General features: G+C 36.3%; 3 protein-coding genes across 3 annotated transcripts; 1 reads left to right on the plus strand and 2 right to left on the minus strand.

Annotated features, from left to right (window-relative positions):
- Window positions 1,372–2,363, plus strand: LOC18771857 (dof zinc finger protein DOF3.5). Its single transcript, XM_020569175.1, has one exon. It carries the CDS (start codon window positions 1,372–1,374, stop codon window positions 2,302–2,304), a length of 933 nt encoding a protein of 310 aa, XP_020424764.1. The 3' UTR covers window positions 2,305–2,363.
- LOC18771530 (E3 ubiquitin-protein ligase PUB23) lies at window positions 5,909–7,598 on the minus strand. Its single transcript, XM_007204363.2, has one exon. It carries the CDS (start codon window positions 7,295–7,297, stop codon window positions 6,080–6,082), a length of 1,218 nt encoding a protein of 405 aa, XP_007204425.1. The 5' UTR covers window positions 7,298–7,598; the 3' UTR covers window positions 5,909–6,079.
- On the minus strand, window positions 14,336–16,243 carry LOC18771438 (E3 ubiquitin-protein ligase PUB24). The gene has a single exon (XM_007203189.2). It carries the CDS (start codon window positions 15,818–15,820, stop codon window positions 14,609–14,611), a length of 1,212 nt encoding a protein of 403 aa, XP_007203251.1. The 5' UTR covers window positions 15,821–16,243; the 3' UTR covers window positions 14,336–14,608.

Here is a 20,410-nt window from a genome sequence, read left to right on the forward strand (position 1 = left end):
AACTGCTTAGCCGTTTGATTAACAATGTAATAATTAAACGTTTAGTCCGAACCTAGGTTTCTCTACGCAGTCAGGTAATAGTTTGGATTGTTAGAAGATCGTCGATCATCGCATGATGAGAACAGGATCGGAGAGGGTAGAAATGTAGGCTACATCCCCATTGTAGCATACATCGCCCTTATAGAATCTTGACAAACATGATTCTCTCGTATAAAAGAGATAAAAGAGTGAATCAACGGATTTTCCTCCTTACAAAGATGAGCCCAAAAATCATAAACAAAAAAAATGACGAACAAAACTTGAAAATAGACCAACAGGTCTCGTTCGTACATGCTGCCATAGTTCATGAGGAATTTGAATGCCCTTTTAACGAGGGGTTTGCATTGCATTGCATGGGTAAATGGAGGACATAACCAACCAAGCACTTCAGATTATTTAATTGAATGATATAATTAATAATTAATAATCAAGGGAGGCTGTCTGCTCCTGAAAGGAACCTGAAATTAGTAATTACCATTCCGAGGCTTTTGCGTCCTGCTTCGCCCTCACAAGTCATGAAAATCGCACTAATATCCTTGTGCTACGTGTGGCCAACACCGACACCCTCTATTAGCCTACGGGCCTGTGACACACAATCATACCCTAACCCTACCCTAACGTCCTTAACGCCACCAAAACCTCATGTGCACGTACGGGCTGCATCAACAGTCAACATTTCTATCACAAAAACTTCATCCCTACTCTACAATACAATTAGATACCAACTCAAAGCAAGTTACTGTTTAATACGTATGTATAAACTTTTTTTTTTCTTGTATGTGTGCGTTTAATGAATTATTTTTGTATATGTGATATTAATATGTAAGTAAAGAGAAATGACTCAAGTACTTGAAACAAACTAGTAATCGGTGAAGATGATAGAAGAATTCTCATTTCTAGTGTGGGAAAAACTCTCAACACACAACATCATGTGTGGCGTGACTTAATCTCTTATTGAAACTGCTACAATATTTTAATAGACTTCAGAGTATCTAATTCAAATCAATTGATCGGAGTAAAACGGAAGGCAATAATTATATTTGGTAAAATCACACTATTACATTATCGATGTGAGAGAATATTTCAACACACTCACTGCTAGAATGCAATGTGCACGGGGGTGGTGTACTATACACTTCTTTCTTAATTATACTCTATCCCATATAAGTGTATTGAAAGTACTATTACATTTACATATACAGCCCAACTGAGCATTCTCTCTCTCTCTCTCTCTCTCTCTCTCTCTCTCTCTCTCTGTGCAACTCTGCAAGAGAGAGTAGGGTGTGTGGGAGATTTTGATGAAGCCTATGCGGACTTGGGTCACAATTGGTGATGGAGAGAGCAGGATGGAAGCCAAACGATGATCATCATCAGATAACTCCAAATTGTCCCCGGTGTGGTTGTTCCAACACCAAGTTTTGTTACTACAACAACTATAGCTTAACTCAACCAAGGTACTTCTGCAAGGGCTGTAGGAGGTACTGGACCAAGGGTGGGTCCCTCAGAAACGTCCCGGTAGGAGGCGGCTGCCGGAAAAACAGAAGAGGGTCCAAGTCCTTAAGGCTATCCACCACTGCCACAGGCACAGAAGGTCATGTTCATCAATCTAATAAGAGTACTAGTAATTTGGGTAGTTATGGGGGTACTGTTCACAATTCATTTGGCAGCAATGTGAACAACTCATTGGGTGATTCCACAAGCTCCTCAGTAAGTCAAGATGGTTCAAGTATTGATCTTGCACTTGTTTATGCAAATTTCTTGAACCAAAAGCCAGACAATTCGAATAGCACTGGATCTGATCATCAGCTGCCAGAATTACCTAGTGAATTCGATCCAGCTGCACTAGATTTTTCAAGCATGGCATTGAACATGAACAATGCAAGCTCAGGAGGCAACATTAGTAGCATTCAATTAACGGAAGATCATCAAAATGGTCTTGTTGGGTCACTTGGATGCCACACTGAAAATTGTAGCACCAATGAACTCATGTACTTTGGTGGATTGGACCCATTAATTCATCATCATGAGAAGCATCATCATCAAATTCAAGATGCAAGTGATTTTGGGTTGCCACCAATATTGCCAGTAGGCCAAGAGGAGGCATTGTGGTCTACTTCTCAAATGATGGCTCATGCAAGTCATACTATGCAAGCTGCTACACCACTACTAGGTGGAAGGCCAGAAGCTCATGATCCAAACCTCTTAATTGGTAGTTGTTGGAGCCCATTTGATTTGCCATGTAATGAAACTTTCTCCAGGACTTGATGTCAAGATTGATGTTCTTTTCTTAATTTGTTATCTTTCTTTCATATACTATGAATATAATTAGTTATATATATGTATAGATCGAATAGATTGGAAATTAAAAATCACCATGTAATAATATCTATAATTATGCTCCTAGCTATTACTTATTTTTCCTTTGTAATTTTTGTTAATTCTATCTACAAGGCGGTACGAAATTCGTGTATGCGTTTCATTCAAAACCCCATCTGCCCTTCTGGATTTAGTGAGTAGAGAACACACTAAAGATTGAGGTATTTCTCTCTCTCTCTCTCTCTCTCTCTCTCACACACACACACACAGACAGTCGCAGAGATGATTTTGTAGCCAGTTTCCTACTCTAGGGTATATTTTCCTTTTCCGAATCCATGGAAGCTTCTTTTATAAAGCTCGAAGCTTTTATTAATTAGTCTCGTAGAAGCTTCTGTTAATCAAGCTTAAGTAGGCTTATATATAGACCATTCATCTAACATAAATTAACCATAGAAATTCTCTCCCGGAACTCTTTCATTTTCTTGGTCTTTCTGCTTCGAGATTTGGCAGTTAAGATTTTCTAATTGATGTACCATGAAGCTGCTTAACCACTCATTGAATCCCCAAGGAGGAAAAATTAGTGTCAAAACCCTCCCTATTAATGCAAATTACTTATAATAATATTTGGTCAAGATCAAGGACTGTAAAGATTGATAGAGTCCAAGTGGTGCCTCTGCCGGTTTTCAAAGGATGCATGGTTTCGTGGTTCCAAGGGAGGGAGGGAAAAGTAGTCAGTCTACTTGTTGTGCCGTTTATAATTGTCACTTGGATTAAAAAGCAAAGAATATGAAAATGTCAAATTCATTGGAAGCACATCTTGTGGGGCTGAAAACCATGCATTGCCCAGGTTTGAAAATTTCTTGGAACAAGTCCCTGAATAATCTATTTTATTATTGATGAGTGTATTAGTGGAGGTTGGCAAGGTTTAGGTTAGAGATTTTGGGGGGATTACATGAAATTTAGTGCAACACATGATCCCAGAAACGCCCATGATCCAAGATATATATAACTAACTTCCACAAATCATCTTCCAGCCGACAAACATCTAGTATAAAGTGCCTGCAAAGTTTGATCAAATCATATATTGATCAATAATAAAAAGATTAGTGGTCCCTTAATTCCAAATCTATCTTATTAATTACATTATCAAGTTAATTATCAATTAAAAAACTGCAGGTTATGAATACAAAATGCTGCAAATCCCCTAGCTCTATAACCCGGTCATTGCCACAAAAAACTATTAAGAGATGTAACCAAACAGACCGCAAGAAACTCAAAATCCACTTGTTGTGGTGAGGCTGGTGGAAGTAGAATGACCACGTATGTCGATACTCTCTATGTTTAATTCGGGGGGACTGGTAATACTACGTGACCTAATTTTTTATATGTACAAATTGACGACTCCCTAGTGTTGAAGATCCACAAAAAATGAATGGTTGATATTTATTTGGGCAACTAATCATAGCAAAGCTCCTCAATGAATAGTGTAATGAATCAATATAGAAAATTAAAAACATCACCTAGTCAAAATCAAATGCATGTAACTTATTATTATATTAGTTTTCATGCCAAACGTTACAGGTTGCTCATCTACCACGTAATCGATCATATGATCTTGGTGAACGACGTGAAAATTGATTTGCTTCCATGGATGCAATTGCAAGCTGCTAATGCTGACTGCTGCTGAGACTGACTACGACCCGATCAAGTTATTGGATATCCAATTTGAAAAAAAATACGATACGGAGGAGACAGCATGGTTGCCCATCATATTCATGATATCACATTAAAAATGTCGGACCAACTTTGGATCAGATATCATCCGACGATACAGAGCCAGGTAACCATTGTGAAATCTGTACCGTACACGTGGAGGCTCGGGATTGGAGGGGATTTATGCTGAAATTATGAGTTGACTAGGGGAGGGGGTGGTGGAGTGGTGTTCATTTTCTTGAGAGTTGAATCTCACATAGTAAATAACGAATTTGCACCACATGTTTGCTTCTTTGGCCATAAAATTCGTGACACTTTTGCTTTTGTGTTTGTGGAAAAAGGTATATGGACATGATTCTTACATATTCTCAATCATAATATTTGTAGAATTTACGTGACACGCATATAACAATAATCGCAAATTGATAAAATTGGAACGTATATAACACTTCATGCCTTTCCCACCTGTGTGTGCGCTTTACAACTCAGCATAAACTGCAATAAACCAGTTTCCAACATCTCATGAATCATGTAAGTCAAAGTCCGAGCTGGCAAAATGTTTTCCACGTCCCGTGCGTATGGAACCAAATATACGGTCCACATTCATTCCAATGAATATAGGTACCGGTATCATTAGCATTTTGTTTTGCAGAATAAACAAGGTACGTACTTAGAGGTTTTGGGAAAGGGAAATGTATTGGTTCACACATACATGTGTGTTCAAAATTCCAATCCACCCTACCCTAGCTAATTAACCGATCCGATCCATTTATGATCAGGTTCGATAAGTTTGGAGGATTGAATTAAATAATCAGATTGGGACTCATGAGTGTGAAACTACACAAAAGAAACAAGGAAAGTGAAATTTTTTTCAAAGAAGCACAATACCGAAAGTAGAAAGAAATTAAGAAAGGAAAAAAGGAAGAAGAAAATGTGAGGGTAAATAATTGTCCACTACCATTGCTTTTCCCAGAGGAAGGTGAGTTGCGATAAAGGGAAATTTCTTTATCGGCGCCGCACACAGCATGTGCTGCAATAAGGTCCCAGCCGCAATTTGATTTTACTAGATGGAGGGGGGAAGTTTCCCCTCTCTTCTCTTTTATATACTAGAAGGTAGAAGGCCCTTCTGGATTTTGCAGATACATCACATCATGCGTCTAATGTCTTAGCATTATTATTGCACTCTTGACCAAGATGCTGTATGAGATAGACTATGAATTTATATTTTATAATATAATAATAAATATGAATAAATTTACAAGGTGTATTTAACTTGAACAAAACGTACACCGTTATATATACGTGTACAAGTAGTAATCACATCATAGAATCAGCAACATAAATCTTTAATTATAATGCAAAGTCAAATACAAAATGTTGTACTTGTTTTGCTGAAATGGAAAGCTGTAACTAAAAAGAATTAATAATCCCATTGTTTATCTGTCGTATTAGGTATATAGAAAGTACATAATATAGAATTCGGTCCACAAAGATGGGCAAATTAAATTGTATAACACACTTGCAACGAAGATATGACTATTTTCTGTGGCTGGCTGGCTTTTTTGAGGGAGAAAGTCTAGGTCTATAGCTAGTAGGTGCTGGTGCTGCTGGTGCTGGACCAGTTCTCAATCAATTTGCATGAACAAGGTGACCCAGAAACTGCTAAAAGTATGGGCTTATTAACACTAATCTTTGGATTTCTCTGACCACAAATTAAAAAGAAAGCAAAAGATTTCGATTTCTCATAAACGACTCAAATTCCAGAACAATGAAATGATCTGGAAAATATATGTAATCTCAGTCCAAATCTATATCGAGCAATTAACTTCAGAAGGACCAATTAGACCAAGAACCAAAACAGAACAAAATCCATGCGAATGTGATCAAACATTTAAGGGACTTGCCCGTTAATCTGTATATATATTTTTATCATAACAACCATCCAATAATGTACACAAAAATGGAAAATTACTGAAAATATATAGAGAAAGCAACACTTCTTTCTCAATCTCTATGAAGGATAAGAAGAAACCAAACTGCTTGGTATACAAGTAGAGTTCTTCCATGTCCTTGCATGCAATTTCAAGATCTCTCTGGCCTTCTCCTTGGTCTTGCTCCCACTGTCCACTTGAAGCACCAAGCACAGCTTTGCTACAACACCCAGTTGCATCATCTCCTGCAAAACACTCGGGGTCGCCGAGAACTTGCAAATGGAGAACAAAATCCTCACAGCCCTCTCGCTCCCCACCTTCGAAACTCTCATTATCTTCTTCGAAATCACCGCGAGTCCTGCCCCGTGGTTCAGCAGGTCTGCGCGGCCTTCTGCGCACGCGCATATCATGTCAAGAACCATCAGTGTCATTTCCAAGGTCCTCCTGTCTGCAGATGTATCAAGGAGAAGCTCGATCAAGACATTAACTGCCCCGGCTTCGACGGCCTTGATTCGGTTTCGTCCCCAAGGGCAGAGCTTGATGAGCAGCTGCAATGTGGCTTTTGAGGCCTGCTGTGAGATCTGATCATTCAAGACCTGAACGACTTCGATGAAGAATTCAGGTCTTAAGTTTGTCATCTTCATTGGGTCGTCAGCCACCTCGAACATTGATCTGAATAACATCACTGCATAAGCTCGAGACTCGTAGCTTCCACGTTGCATGAGCTTGATCAAGGCGTCGATAAACTCCCCTTCTTTGCCTACAAGTGTTTTGAGTGCGTCTTCGCTGAGATTGAGGTTGTAGAGGATGCTCAAAGCTTCTTCGCTTTCAAAATTGTTGTTGTTTCTGACGTTGTTGATGATCATGGAAGACAAGAACTCGCTTGCGCCGGCGGCTTTGATGCTTCTCTTGTTGGCTTCACTGTGGGACGCCATGGACCGGATCTCTCCAAGGCATCTCGACAGGCACTGTGGAGACTTTTTGGCTTCTCTGAAGAGCTTGGCGATCTGGGTTTTGTTGACAGGCGGCTTCGGAGTAGGGATCCGCTCGATGCCGTGAGAAGCGTTCAGGGTGCACCAAGCTTGGAGCAGCCGGCGGAGAGTGTGGTTTGGGGTGATGTCAGAGTCCGAAACCACTTGTTTGGTGACGGGGCAGGTGTTGTTCTTGCTCAAGAATAGCCATTTCTCGATGCTCTCCCGGTCGTAGGTTATCCCGGTTGTAATTGTGACGGGGTCTTTCATGATTTCCAGAGAAATAGGGCAGATGAAAAATGAAGGAACATCAATTTCTTGATCCATTGATGGAAAAAGAGCGAAAACGCAGAAGGGAAAAAACTGGTGGAAATCAAAACTAAGAAGGTTTTACTGAGGATTATGAACAGGGATCAAAAGAATTAAAGGAGGTTTTGTGTGTAGAGTGTTTGATGATTGATTTGATGATGAAGGTGTTTGATATAGTTGTGAAATGGTTTGAATAAGTTTATGAGGTTATGAGAAAGGGGTTGAGTTTTTATTTATATATATGTGGAGATGGGGAGGAAAGAGAGATTTTCAAAATGAGAAAGTCAAAACACGGGTAATATGAGCGTTGAGAGAGAGTAGAGAGAGAGAGAGAGAGAGAGAGAGAGAGAGAGAGAGAGAGAGAGAGAGAGGAAGATGAAGATGAAGACTTTTCCAAGCTATTGAAAGGCTCAAGTTTGATGAACTTTACCAAGTCATTAATTATGGAGGGGATGGTGGGGTTAAGGGGCTAAATTAAAATTGCACAAGGTGAAATGCACATGCAAATAAATACAAAATTTTGGGCAAAGATGCATTAGGAGTTTCCAAACCCGCCCTTTGACTTTCTCTATGTAGAAAAAAGAAAACACGACATAATAATTTTTCCTTTTTTCTTTATGGCTCGTGCCAATTTAAATTCTGCTTTGCCTGCTTGCCGACAAAAGGCGATGGGTGTGGGGGCTATTTGGTAATGCCTTCTCACTCCATTCGTATACTTGGCCATTTGGGTTGTTGCCACTGCCCACATCCCATTTGTTTTGACCAATACAATGGTCTCTCTTGGGTTTTATGGCACGTGGAGGAAATATGGGCCGTTTGATTTGCATGTGAAGTACGTTGATCTTGTTAATGTGAGAGAGAGAGAGAGAGAGAGAGAGGAGGTGAATAATTTTGTTAAGTCAACCTAATTATATCTGATTGAAAGTTACTAAAGTATTGTGCTTCATTATGAAAGTTACTGAGGGAGGGAGGGGGACCGGTTGGTTTCATTCACTATGATTTGCACTCATTACTAGAGATGGTAAAAACTATAAATTAACCGAGTAACCAATAACGGCTAGATTCTTTTTTTTTTAATTTAAAAATTATATCTTTAGCAAGACAACAAGGGAAAAAAGAGAAGAAACTTATTGTGAATCATAATTTCATTACCAAACAATAGGAAAAAAAAAAGAGGTCTACTTACTAGACAAAATGCTATGATAGCATGAATGAACTCGAGATTTCACACCAAAATAAATTAACAATAAAGGGAATAGTTGAATTTTTTATAATTCTATGTAACGTTTCTTAAATTTTCAATATAGGACAACTATTCATTTTATATTCTCACACACTTCAAGTGATCCATGACCTTCACCATTGTACCTCACCATCCTTCACCATTGATACAATTAGATTTAGAAATAGCGGATCTACAAAACATGGTTAACATTGCAACCAATCATGATCGAAAAATGGTCACTTGAACGACCATTGAAACCCACTTTTTTGTTTTTATTTTTTTGTTGAAGAATATAAAGTCTCACATTAAAAAATTGACTCAATAAAATACAACATATAATGAGTGGTTACACTCATAAAAGCACCGAGGTTTTTGTGATAAACCCTCCCACCTACTGGGTTTTGTGTATGTGGTTAATTTAAAGACAATATCGGTGTTGCTAATAGTGGACCGTTGATCAGTATCTTTGAAATTTGATATGGTATCAGACCAAAGTGGTTAATTGACTGGCCCAGAAGTACTGGGCATTTACCCTTATCCCGTACTCAATATATGGTGTTCATATGTTGGACTTGAATGTTTACCCTTACTCTTTATCCAATATGTGATGTCCACATGTTGAGCTTGAATGTTTGACTTCAATGTGTACTTGGCTCCACATGTGGGTCACTATGTGGTGATCCCACGTGAGGGGACGTGTTGACGAATATAAAGTCCAACATTATAAACTTGATTAAATAAAATACAACGTATAATGAGAGATTACACTCCTAATAACACCGAGACTTTTTGTAATAAAACTTCACACCTACCATACTTTGTAGGTAGTTAAGTTGGAGACAACGTTGTTGCTAGTAGTGAACTATTTGTCCGTCTCTCTGAAATTTAACATTTCTTATGTGAAATCTTGTATGAGAATGTGGTATAGGAGTGCAAATCTTAATAAAAACTATGATAATGAGTTTTATGATTATTAAGATATAGTCAAACCTTAACAATAATCATTCTGATAATGAGTTTTATCATTGGTTGAGATATAATCAAATGTTAACAATAATAGTTTTGATAATAAGTTCTATGATATATTCTTGCTTACAACATTTATATATAATTTCTTTAAAATTCTCTCTCTCTCTCTCTCTCTCTCTCTCTCTCTGACATTCAAATTCAACCCCTCACATACTAGTGATGCGACTAATTTTATGAGATAGAGGTTGTAGACCATATGTGTGGTGTGGATAGCTCATCTCCTTTAATTGCCTAACCCCCTAAAAAAAACTATTGATGAAAAATACCTCTTAGTTGACTTGTGTATTAATTGAATACACTTTTTTTTCCCCATAAGCTTCCAATAAATAAAAGAACTAATTTAGTTTTTTTTAGTTTTTTTTTAATAGCTGTATTTGTGTATTTTTATATTGAAATACTGTAACAATGACATTTCCTAACGCGTAATCGAATGCCTGCTAATGACGCAAGAGGTTTTTATATCCAATCGCGTCATAAAAATCTGGCAAGAATTCGCATGGCTACGTTTGTTGCTTGCTGGATACCCAGATTTTGTCTCTATCAATATCAATTTTCGAATCTTGTCCAACATGATCAGGCCAAAATACAACAGTGTCGTGTCCTACGTGAACAGAAAACACGACGCACACACGCGCACGTGGTTGAATATTTGTTGCATGGTTTGCTTCTTAGAATAATTATGTGTTCAAACCTCTTGCACACGTTGTTATTGTTTTTCAATTAAGTTTTCACTTATGTATATGTTTGTATTTTGAGGGGTAAGGTTTAATATGCCTCTGATTATATGTATGTTTTCTTATTTATTAATGAAATTTACTCGTACTGAGTTTTTTTTGTTTCAATTGAAAATTTTAATATAAAAGTTAGCCCAAATTATTTCTTAATCCAAAATCTGTGCTGACGACCGTAATGATAACTTGTCCAAAAGATTGTCACATATGATTTCTTTCTCTCAGGTGTCCCAAATACCACTACTACTTTTGGTAAGTAGAAATAAAAGTAGAATTAATATTATTACGCAGTGGCAAACGTGTGCCCGCAGCGTTAGGGCCGCCAGGCACAACTCAACTCAAAGTCTCAGGGGCTTATCCATCCACAGCCATAAATGGCCTTTGAGATTGAGAGGCTGAGAATGAGAGAGGCGTTTTCAAACTTTTCATTTTCATTCTTGTGGGCCTGTGTGGATGTGACCGCACATCGCATATTTGCTGACCACCAAGAGCCGTGTTAACTTTATCCACACTCCATATGGCCAGTTGTTGAGGAATTTTCGGCACGGGTTGAACACCTCATGTTATCATTTTATTTTCTCGTATAATTCTGTTATTATTGAGAGGAAATTAAGAAATATCTTATATTAGAAAAGTTACAAATGTTTGTTTTATTCAAAGTTGGTATACTTTTCATTGTCAATTTGTTTTGGGATGGAATCTACTTTCTATTTGGAATTAAAGTAGGTTAACTTATATATGAAGCTTAACAGTCATACATGCTCCACGTTACCCATTTTAGTGATGGATGAGCCACAAGCCAAGGCTTCCCCTTACCCCGGGCCAAATTTTTTTCTTTCTAAACTATTATTCACACCTCATGTTATTTTGGGTAACTAGTAATAGAAAACTTGTTAATAATTTAAGTATATGGCCCTTCCGACCAATGAGTACATGAAGAAATGAAAAGTATAGTTAGCTATAATATGAAAATTCTTAATATTTATGTATTTTTCAAGTTAGTATTTACATTTGACCTCTCAATTTTACAATTCTAGTCATACGCCCCTGACCTGGTTGATAGCTTTGGTATTTTCCCATTACTTTTCCATCATTACCAAATATGAAAAACGAATCTTCCATTTCCTATCCTTAAAAAAAGACATGAAAAATAATTTTCCGCCAAGAGAGGAGTTTGAATATATTCAAAAGTCAACCTTATAAGCTATGGCCACCGGTACATGTCAGCGGGTCGTATAAGGTATAGATAGATAGATATACGATGCATCAGTAGTTATTACAGACTGAAGAGTAAGTGGCTAATTATGCATCACGTGAGAGGCGACTTTGAATTTCAAACAATCATGGCTGACTAGAAAAGTCTGGTTATTTGTATATATATGAATTATGAATTATGAAGGGTTACGTTGAAGTGATTGGTATATTTGCTGGTTGCATGTGCATAGTCTTAGTACGTACGCTATTAATCGTCCAAATTAGGAAAAGTCTGTGTTTTGAATACCTCATTACCCGCAAGCAATATGATGTCTGGCTGGCTGCCTCTGAATCTCTGATTATCTTGGCTACTGCCTCTAATTGACCAATTGATGATGATTTAGTTGTAGTTATGGATGAGAAAGGAAAAAGAATAAAATTTTGTACATGTCCGGCAGCCATTTTGATACATTTCCCCAGAGCCAAATCTTGAATCTTCTTGTGTTCAATTCCATCTATTTTGCATGTTATCATTATCACACTACAATATCGAAGTTGACTTTTTACGACGTGATCAAGGGCTGCTAAGCAATTGCATGATTGGAGGATTGCTTTGCATATGTTTATAATCTTACGACATGCCTTGCATTATGTTCGTTCCTCAGAAGTCACAAGTAAAATTCAAACCCAATTTTCTTTTGATCGATCAGGTTATGCAGAATACTCTTTTTTTATTGATTTAGCTTGACCTAATTAGCTAGGAATCAGTGAGATCTGCTAGTGGATGGCTTTCAATTCTATAAACAAAAAACCTTCCTTTTTGAGCAACCTGTGGTGGGGTTGTTTTTTTTCTTTTTCTTTTTCGCTTAGGGACAGTTATATTTCCACTTCGAGAGCTTGATTTATATAAATAGTGGGTAAGTACTAGTTATGAATTTGTGCCTAATGTTTAGTTAAAGAAAGGGGCTTTGGAAGACCTGAAATTTACACAACATCCACATGGTGCATCGAAATCCTCTTTGGCTGGTATTCAGTTGACTTTCCAGATCGATCAAAGTTATGCATCTTGAATAAAAATTATACCCCAAATACTAATACACCTCAATGAAAACAAAGGATCTTATACTGCTTCTGATATTGTGCTTATGAGTTAGGATCTTTGCGTCCCGTTTAATTTGTCATACCCCAAATACACTCTTTTGTTTTTTGTTTTTATATATAGGATGCAAAAATTCAAATAAATTGTACACAGAAAAATATTTTAAAGAAAATCTCAACCTTCTAGATATAGACCGATGAAAAATGACCCACATTGCATCAATTTGACATTCACGCAATGCCAGCAAAAAATTGATTTATCGAGTGTCTCGTAAAACATAACGGTTAACTTAATAATAATTTGAGCATGTATATATACTTATAATAACATCGCATAAAAAATAAAAATAATAAAAACTACTAAAAGGATCAAAAGTAACAATCCCTGTTTTTTTGTTTTTTTTGTTGTTTTTTTTAATCAAAAGAAAAATCTTAATTACTTTCAGTAACAATCAATATGACATATAAAAGGACACCTAAAAAAACTGAAGAAAAGAAGTGCACCTAGAGTGACCTCATTAAAACCTTTTCATTGTACTTTCACGTGCAGCCCATCAAAATTCACTTTGAATGAAGCTGCTACTTTGAACATTCAAAAGTGGTTAAAATTAATGATGCAAGAGCCAATACCTGGTAAGTCTCACAATCCAGATTAACATAGTAAATTAATGGTCAAAGCATAACAGTGAAAGGTATTAATTAGTCAAATTATATATCTAATCGACAATTAATAATTATACAACTTCTATACCCTCGAAGGAATGGACAAAATCAAACAAATCATACATGAAATGAGAAAATCATTGACTGCGCGCGCAACATTAAAATAATGGTGCAAGAACTGGACCAAATTATTTTCTTTTTAATAATTATTTAGTCAAATTTCTTCTCTGAAAACAACAAATCTCAAGTTAATATATTTTTTATTTGAATAAAAAAAACAGTTTGTTGTATCCTCTTCATCGAACAGAACACCTCGTAGTACCCTGTATTCTTGTAGTTGTAGAACCTCTGATTTTAAAACACTTTTTAAAGAAAGTCATTGGAAACTGAGTTTGGGATCATCTACTGTGCAAGCATGTAATCAAAAGGCCAAGGCCCAAAAAATAGATCACCAAAAGGCCCAAGTTTTTTTTTTTTTTTTCATCAAGGCGCGATTTGAACCGGGGACATCGTTCAACACTGGGAAGAAAAGTACCACTAGCTAGGCTTCTAAATGAAGCAATTTCTTTAATTGAGTCAACTGTTGGTTCAAATGTTCTATCCATGATTTGGAAACCTTAACAACATTCTCACAAATATATATATATACAAATTTTTTTTTTAATGAACTACACCATTTAGATCTTTTTATATTTGAATTTACGACCTCAAATATGACCACTAATCTTGGGATGTGAAAGAAGTTGAGGTTCTACCTCAAAACCAATTGATAATGGGGGGAGTAACCCAACTCATTATAAGTCCTTGCTAGGTTTCTCAACTTTTCAATATAGGACTCTTTAGCTTCACATTCTCGCACGCCCCGCACGTGTGACGAATGTTCAAGCTCTTGCTAGGTTTCACACGTGAGCTAACCTCCTTTGATACCATGAAGGAAGTTGAGATTCCACCCCAAAACCAATTGGCAATGGAGGGGAATAACCCAACTCCTTATAAGCCCTTGCTAGGTTTCTTAACTTTTTAATGTGGGACTCTTTACATTTACATTCTCACAGGATGCACGAGTAAATGTTCTTAACTACTTAAACTATAAGTCCCTTACATTTCAAAGAGATCTTGAAATAAAATTTTGGATGCCATATGTTATTACTCAAAAAGAGTTTGAAAAAAGAGAAGATGGGTCAAGGTAATTTGCCTTTAAACAACAATACTTTAAGTTAATGCCAAGATTCTCATAAGAAGTACAAATTATTGCAAAAATTAATCTGGCAGCACAGATTGCATGCTCTTTCTTTCTTTTTTAATTTGTTTGTTCAACAAATTTCATTTTATATATAGATAATATAATAGTTATATGATCAAGTAATATGAACACTCCGTTGCATTTAATCATCTGGGATGGAGAGAAATACCAAGACAGGGACACTTCTTCCACTCCTCATAATGTGATCTCAGGATTTGCCTTGCTTTGTCTTTCAAGTATGGAGCGCAGTCAACTTGGAGCAAAGTGCAAAGCCTATACACAGCTCCAACCTCCAACATTTCCTGAAGCACCATGTTGGTTCCTGAGTACTTGCAGATCAAAGAAAGGATCAAAACTACTCGGTCGTCTGCAGACGGCGAAACCTTCAAGAGTCTATTCGACACAACAAAGATGCCTCCTTTGTGGCTCACAAACTGAGCCCTCCCATCAGCACAAGAACACAAGTGAAACAATATTCCGAAAATGAGCTCTGTGATTTTCTTTTCAGGTGCTTCAAACTCAAGCTCAATGAGCTGGTAAACCGCCCCGGCATCGACCATCTTGATTCGGTTTCTTCCCCATGGACAAGCGTCTAACATGATATGTAGAGCTGCGTTTGTCCCTTGTTGCGTAACCCCGTTTCTCAAAACCCCAACAAGTTTCTTGAAGAAATCAGGGTTCAGAGTTTCTAGCACACTTGAGGTTGCCTTCTGGATGATCGATTTTAGTACCAAGACTGCATGTGTGCTCACCGAGATTTGATTCTGCAATTTGCAACCAAAAACCCACGTCAACGAATCGATAATCTGATCGTTTTCCATGAAAAGAAGACTTAGTTCTTCGGATGAAATCCGAACAAAGTGAAGTATGCTAAGGGCTTCTTCAAGGCCATCAACCAGACCCTCCTTATAACACCTGTTTGCGATGAACAACAACATGGCCTTAGCCACGCCAGCGTCAACCAAGTACTTCCTATTCCCTTCGCTTTTGGTCGCGAGGAACTCGATTTTTCGAATGATTTTCAGTTGGAGCTTAGGGTTCCAGAAGTCCTTGAGGAGCTTAAGGACTTGAGCCTTATCCAGAGGTGGTTTCGGGGTTGGTATTCGATCAATGCCATAAGACGCATTTTCAGTGCACCAAGCCTGAATTAAGCGGCGTAAGGTGTGGTTAGGGGTTAATTCTGAGTCTCTTGGGAGAGGCTGTTTGGTGACGGGGCATGTGGTGTTCTTGCTCTGGAAAAGCCAGTGCTCGATGCTGTCCCTGTCATATGTGATGCCGGTAATGGCCGTCACAGGGTCTTGCATGATCTGGAGAGATATTGGGCAGACGAAATACTGAGGAACTTCAATATCATCCATGAAAAAAAATAAGTGAAAGTTGGTGGAGAAGAAGAAGAATTAACAAGAACAGAAGTTGATAGATCTAGAGGGATTAAGTATTAAGAAGAGCTAGCTTAATCAAATGGAATTAAATGATGAAGAAATTAAAAATAATTCAAATATTCCATTCAATGTGGAAGGAGGAAGTTTTGGTTTTGTGGTGGTAAGAGTATGCGGCTATATATTTGACCAAGGAGAGAGAGAGAGAGAGAGAGAGAGAGTTGTATGAGTAGTTTGGTCTTTAAATCTTGGTGGTCTTCATGCTTATATTTATGGTGAAGTCTCTCATGGGGGCAATTGGATTGTACCAGTAAGAGATGCCTAATCCATTCCAAGGCCAGCGTTGAGTGGTCAAAAGGGAAGAAAGTTGTGGCCAATGCTCAGAGCCTCTCAAAAATTAAAAAGAACACGGAATGCTGAAGAGCAATGGATTGGGACCCTTTTGATCTGAAGCTTCTTTTTTTAATCGAGTCAAGGCCAATATAAAATTTATATTATAAAAAATATAAAAAAAACCACAAACTAAACCGACTTTTATCATTTTTTTATTAACCTAAAAATATCTCTCTATTAAACTTACAAAGGCTTCTACTACTGGATTTTCTTGTTAGTGCAGGATAGCACGTTCATCGATCTGTAAGCCTAACCAATCACAATATATATAATAGTAAATTGAGTTTAGACTTATAAAATTTATTTTTAATTTCTTACAACTCTTTTTTTTATTTTTTTATTTAAAATATTTAATTTTTTTCAAATAAAACATGATGATTAGGATCCAAATAAGTAAGTTACCTAATCTAACTTAAAATCTAATTTATTCTATTTTTCGGATTCCGAAACTACCTCTATTTACAAGTTAACGCGTTATGTGAGGGTGTAACTAACGACACACGTTGAATTTGGAAAGATCTTCAAATGGTTGTAATGGATATAGAAATTAATTTAGAAACTTATTTGATTCAACATTAACGTATTAGTAATCTACATGTAATTAACATTTTGGTTTATTTAATAAAGAAGAAATTATGTTGTTTTCCTTTTATGAATTATACTACTAACAATCTATTTTATTATAGTTTTATAAATAATAGTGTACATTCTAATTATGTTGAAAAATATTTTGATAATCTATTTATTGTTTGTTTTATGAAAAAAAAAAATTTATTTAAATGAACCTATTTTTTCTCTAAATAATGTTTCTTTTTTTCCCTGAATAAAGTGCCTATTATTTGTTTTATTAAAAATAATTTGATCATCTTTTTATTTTTATTTTTTAAATGAATCTATTTTCTCTCGTCAAATAACGCACCTACTTTTTTCTCTAATAATGTACCTATTTTCTGTCTCTAAATAATGTACCTATACATATTTATAGGGTGTTTTCATATTTGGGTAAAGGGCACATTTCCTAATAGAGATTGTAGTCATTCACCGTTGGATATTAATCCAATAGTTTAAAAAAAAATTTTAAAATGAGTGCAAGAGTAAATGAACCGTTGAATTTACATCCAACGATGAGTGACAATAAATCTCTTAAACCCCTGTAATTCAAAAAATTAAAACTGTTCCTAATAGATGCACAAAGAATTAATCAATTGAATTTGAGCTGAGGGACGTAGATCTAGCATTGTGGATAATGTTTTGTCGTGCAGTGATTCCATGCAGAACACACGAAACTTCCTATGAAGCTACATTATTAATTCCTAGTCAAAAAGGTCGAGTCAGCCTAAGGTCCTCTTTCCTTAAATGTTCTAACAAACGTATACTACTTATTGGTTGAGGCAACACGCATATCACGTTCAACCGTATCTCTCTCTCTCTATATATATCTATATATCCATATATATAAAGCAAAAGGCAGAGAATGGTGAAATATTCAAAATACCAGAAAATATCCTTGGTTAATGCAAACATTAAGAATTGAAATTATTAATTAAATGAGGATAATATGGTAAATTCACAATTTTTCATATTAAAAAAATTAAAATTAAAAGAAAATTCAGATAATAGATCTTATTTTTATGGAACACAACTATCCATTATCTTTTTTAATTCTAAAATAAATTTAAATTTTTTTAAAAAAAACCTCTCGCAAGTGCAAAAGCGCGTGCAGAGAGGCTAGTATATATATATGTACATGTTTTCCTTGCAAATTTGTACTCTCAAAGACTGAAAAATAAACCCCACTTCCCCCGCTTTTATTAACTTCACATTTGCAAGTTTATGTTTCTTTGCAACCACAAAAGGAAAAGAAAAAGAAGGAAACTTCTTCATAGCATTTGGTCTTTTGTCAAAAGTTTATTGTTTATGTTTGAAGCAAAAGAATAACAATGCAAAGTAGTGAAAAACGAAAGGAAAGACTTGATGCTTTGGTTATTCTTTTCACTTTGGTCCACTAACACTACTAGAAAAGTTCAATATAAGTCACGAATACATCCGTGGCTCAGAAAAAAATGATTGAAAATAGAAAATGGAAAAGCCAAACAAGACCGAATTAAATATATATATATGTATATATCTATTCACGTTCTTTAATCACTGTTCAACAATTTGACTCCAAGTTGATGCATGTGTCGAGAACTGTTCATAAATGTGGCGTTCACTACTTGTTAGTCAAAGCATGAGGAATACTAGTAATGAACTGATTTTTCAGTTTTGGCAAGGTGAGTCAATGCATTATAGCATTAAAATTACATGATTCGATCGCCTTCTATTTGCCTAGGCTCGTTCAACCAAGTCTACATCATCATTATATATATGATATAGTCATAGGGGGCTGCTGATCAATGCAAGCAATAAATAAAATTATTCAACTGCTAATTGGCATTCTAAAATAGTCATTATACACTCATTTTACGTTAAAAAAATAAAAATTAAAGGAGTCTAGATCAAAATATTAAATATATAAAACCAATATGATTTCATATGATCAATTGCTCTAATTAATTGTTAAAATGTTTGGCCAAAAAATATTCATAACGTATATGTGACTTTTCAATTATGGGATGCAACTGGAGGTTTGTTATGATTATATTTACTAGACTTGTGTTGAACAGTCTTAGCCCACAATTTCGGCTGGTTCTGGTTCTTGTCCCTTGAATGTTGCCACTTATTCTAAGTCACTAGTCTTTTTTGTTTGTTTCTGTGATTCCTCAAGCTTCCTTTGGGACGATCTCATCTCAGTCGCACTCCCTTAACTTACAAATTTGGAAGCACTACAAAGGGGAGCTCAATCTAGTACTAGTCCACAATGGCAAAAGCTTTCAAAACCAATTATCGAATATGCCAATACCATCCCCGCTTCATATCCGATGAGGATTTTTTAAATTTGGGGATTCTAATATCCGATCCCCGTTTTGCCTAGATATCTCCCCCCGTTAGGGCCAGAGACCCGATTCGACTGGGATTTCTGCCATCCCATACCCATACATAAGTTTTTAAAGTTTTTTTTTTTTTATAAAAGAAAAAAACAAGTGATAGTCTAAACTACTCTAAATTAAAATACTTTATGGCGGAGGATTAAAACTTGTGTGCATGGGGGTGGGTTCACTCCATGTCCAACTAGCCTAATTCATGTATGAAGTTTTCAGGCTCTTTGAATAGTTAGTTTCACTACTCCTTGGTCAACTTTTTAATTTGAGTTAGAGCATCTCTCCAAAACACTAAATAATTGCAAACTTAAAATAAATACAAAGTAAAGACTCATCCTTCACAAGGAGAGTAGTCGCGTGCTAATGGCAACATGAATGTCTTTTGACTTTCTCTATGAACCCTATTTATTTCCCTCTCTTCTTGTTCTTTTTGGTTTTCTTTCTGCGATTTTCGCATCTTTTTCTAGTTTTGTTCTCTCTCTCTCTCCCTCCAAAGTTAGATCTGAGGTCAAATCTTAGTAGCAGATTGTGTGATTGTGGTTGCTTTAATTAGGGGTTTTTTTTATCTTGCAAGTTTGAGATCTTTAATCTTATTTATTTTTAAGCAAAATTGTAGTAATAGTCCCTGGACTAAGACTAGACTTTACTTTTCTTCCTTCATATTGCTAAATTGTTATGATGGTACTTTAATTATGCCTCTATTTTCAGAAATTGTCCTTTTTATCATCTCAGTCAACTTTTTCGTTAAAAATGATGACGTGGCATGAACAAGTCCTACTTGGCATGGGCAAAAATGTATTTTCACACAAATATTTTAAAAAATAAATATCATCTCTCTCTCTCTCTCTCTCTCTCTCTCTCTCTCTCTCTCTCTCTCTCTCTCTCGCACAAATTTCTTCTTTCCCCCCATCCTTCAATTGAGAGACTCTTATCGGCTAATTATTAGCTCTTTGACAAGTCTGGGGTGGCGGTTATTTAAAAGAGAAATGAAAGGGATCCACAAGCACAAGAAGAAGAAGAAAATTCGAGTCCAAGTAGGGTTGCAAGGTCTTGGTTTGTTCGCGCATAGAGAAAGAGGATTGGGAAGGTGGGGTGCCAAGAGTTGCAGACCCAAGTCCAAACCACAAACCCATCAATGCCACAAACCGACCTGAAGAATTTTGCCAGAGAAAAATTCTTATTGTATGCTGTCATA

This window comes from Prunus persica, chromosome G7, assembly GCF_000346465.2.
Source record: "Prunus persica cultivar Lovell chromosome G7, Prunus_persica_NCBIv2, whole genome shotgun sequence".
Lineage (NCBI taxonomy): Eukaryota > Viridiplantae > Streptophyta > Magnoliopsida > Rosales > Rosaceae > Prunus > Prunus persica.

Bases quoted from the DNA above. Each gene is read 5' to 3' on its own strand.
- LOC18771438 (XM_007203189.2), bottom strand. From the start codon at position 15,820: ATGGATGATATTGAAGTTCCTCAGTATTTCGTCTGCCCAATATCTCTC.
- LOC18771857 (XM_020569175.1), top strand. From the start codon at position 1,372: ATGGAGAGAGCAGGATGGAAGCCAAACGATGATCATCATCAGATAACT.
- LOC18771530 (XM_007204363.2), bottom strand. From the start codon at position 7,297: ATGGATCAAGAAATTGATGTTCCTTCATTTTTCATCTGCCCTATTTCT.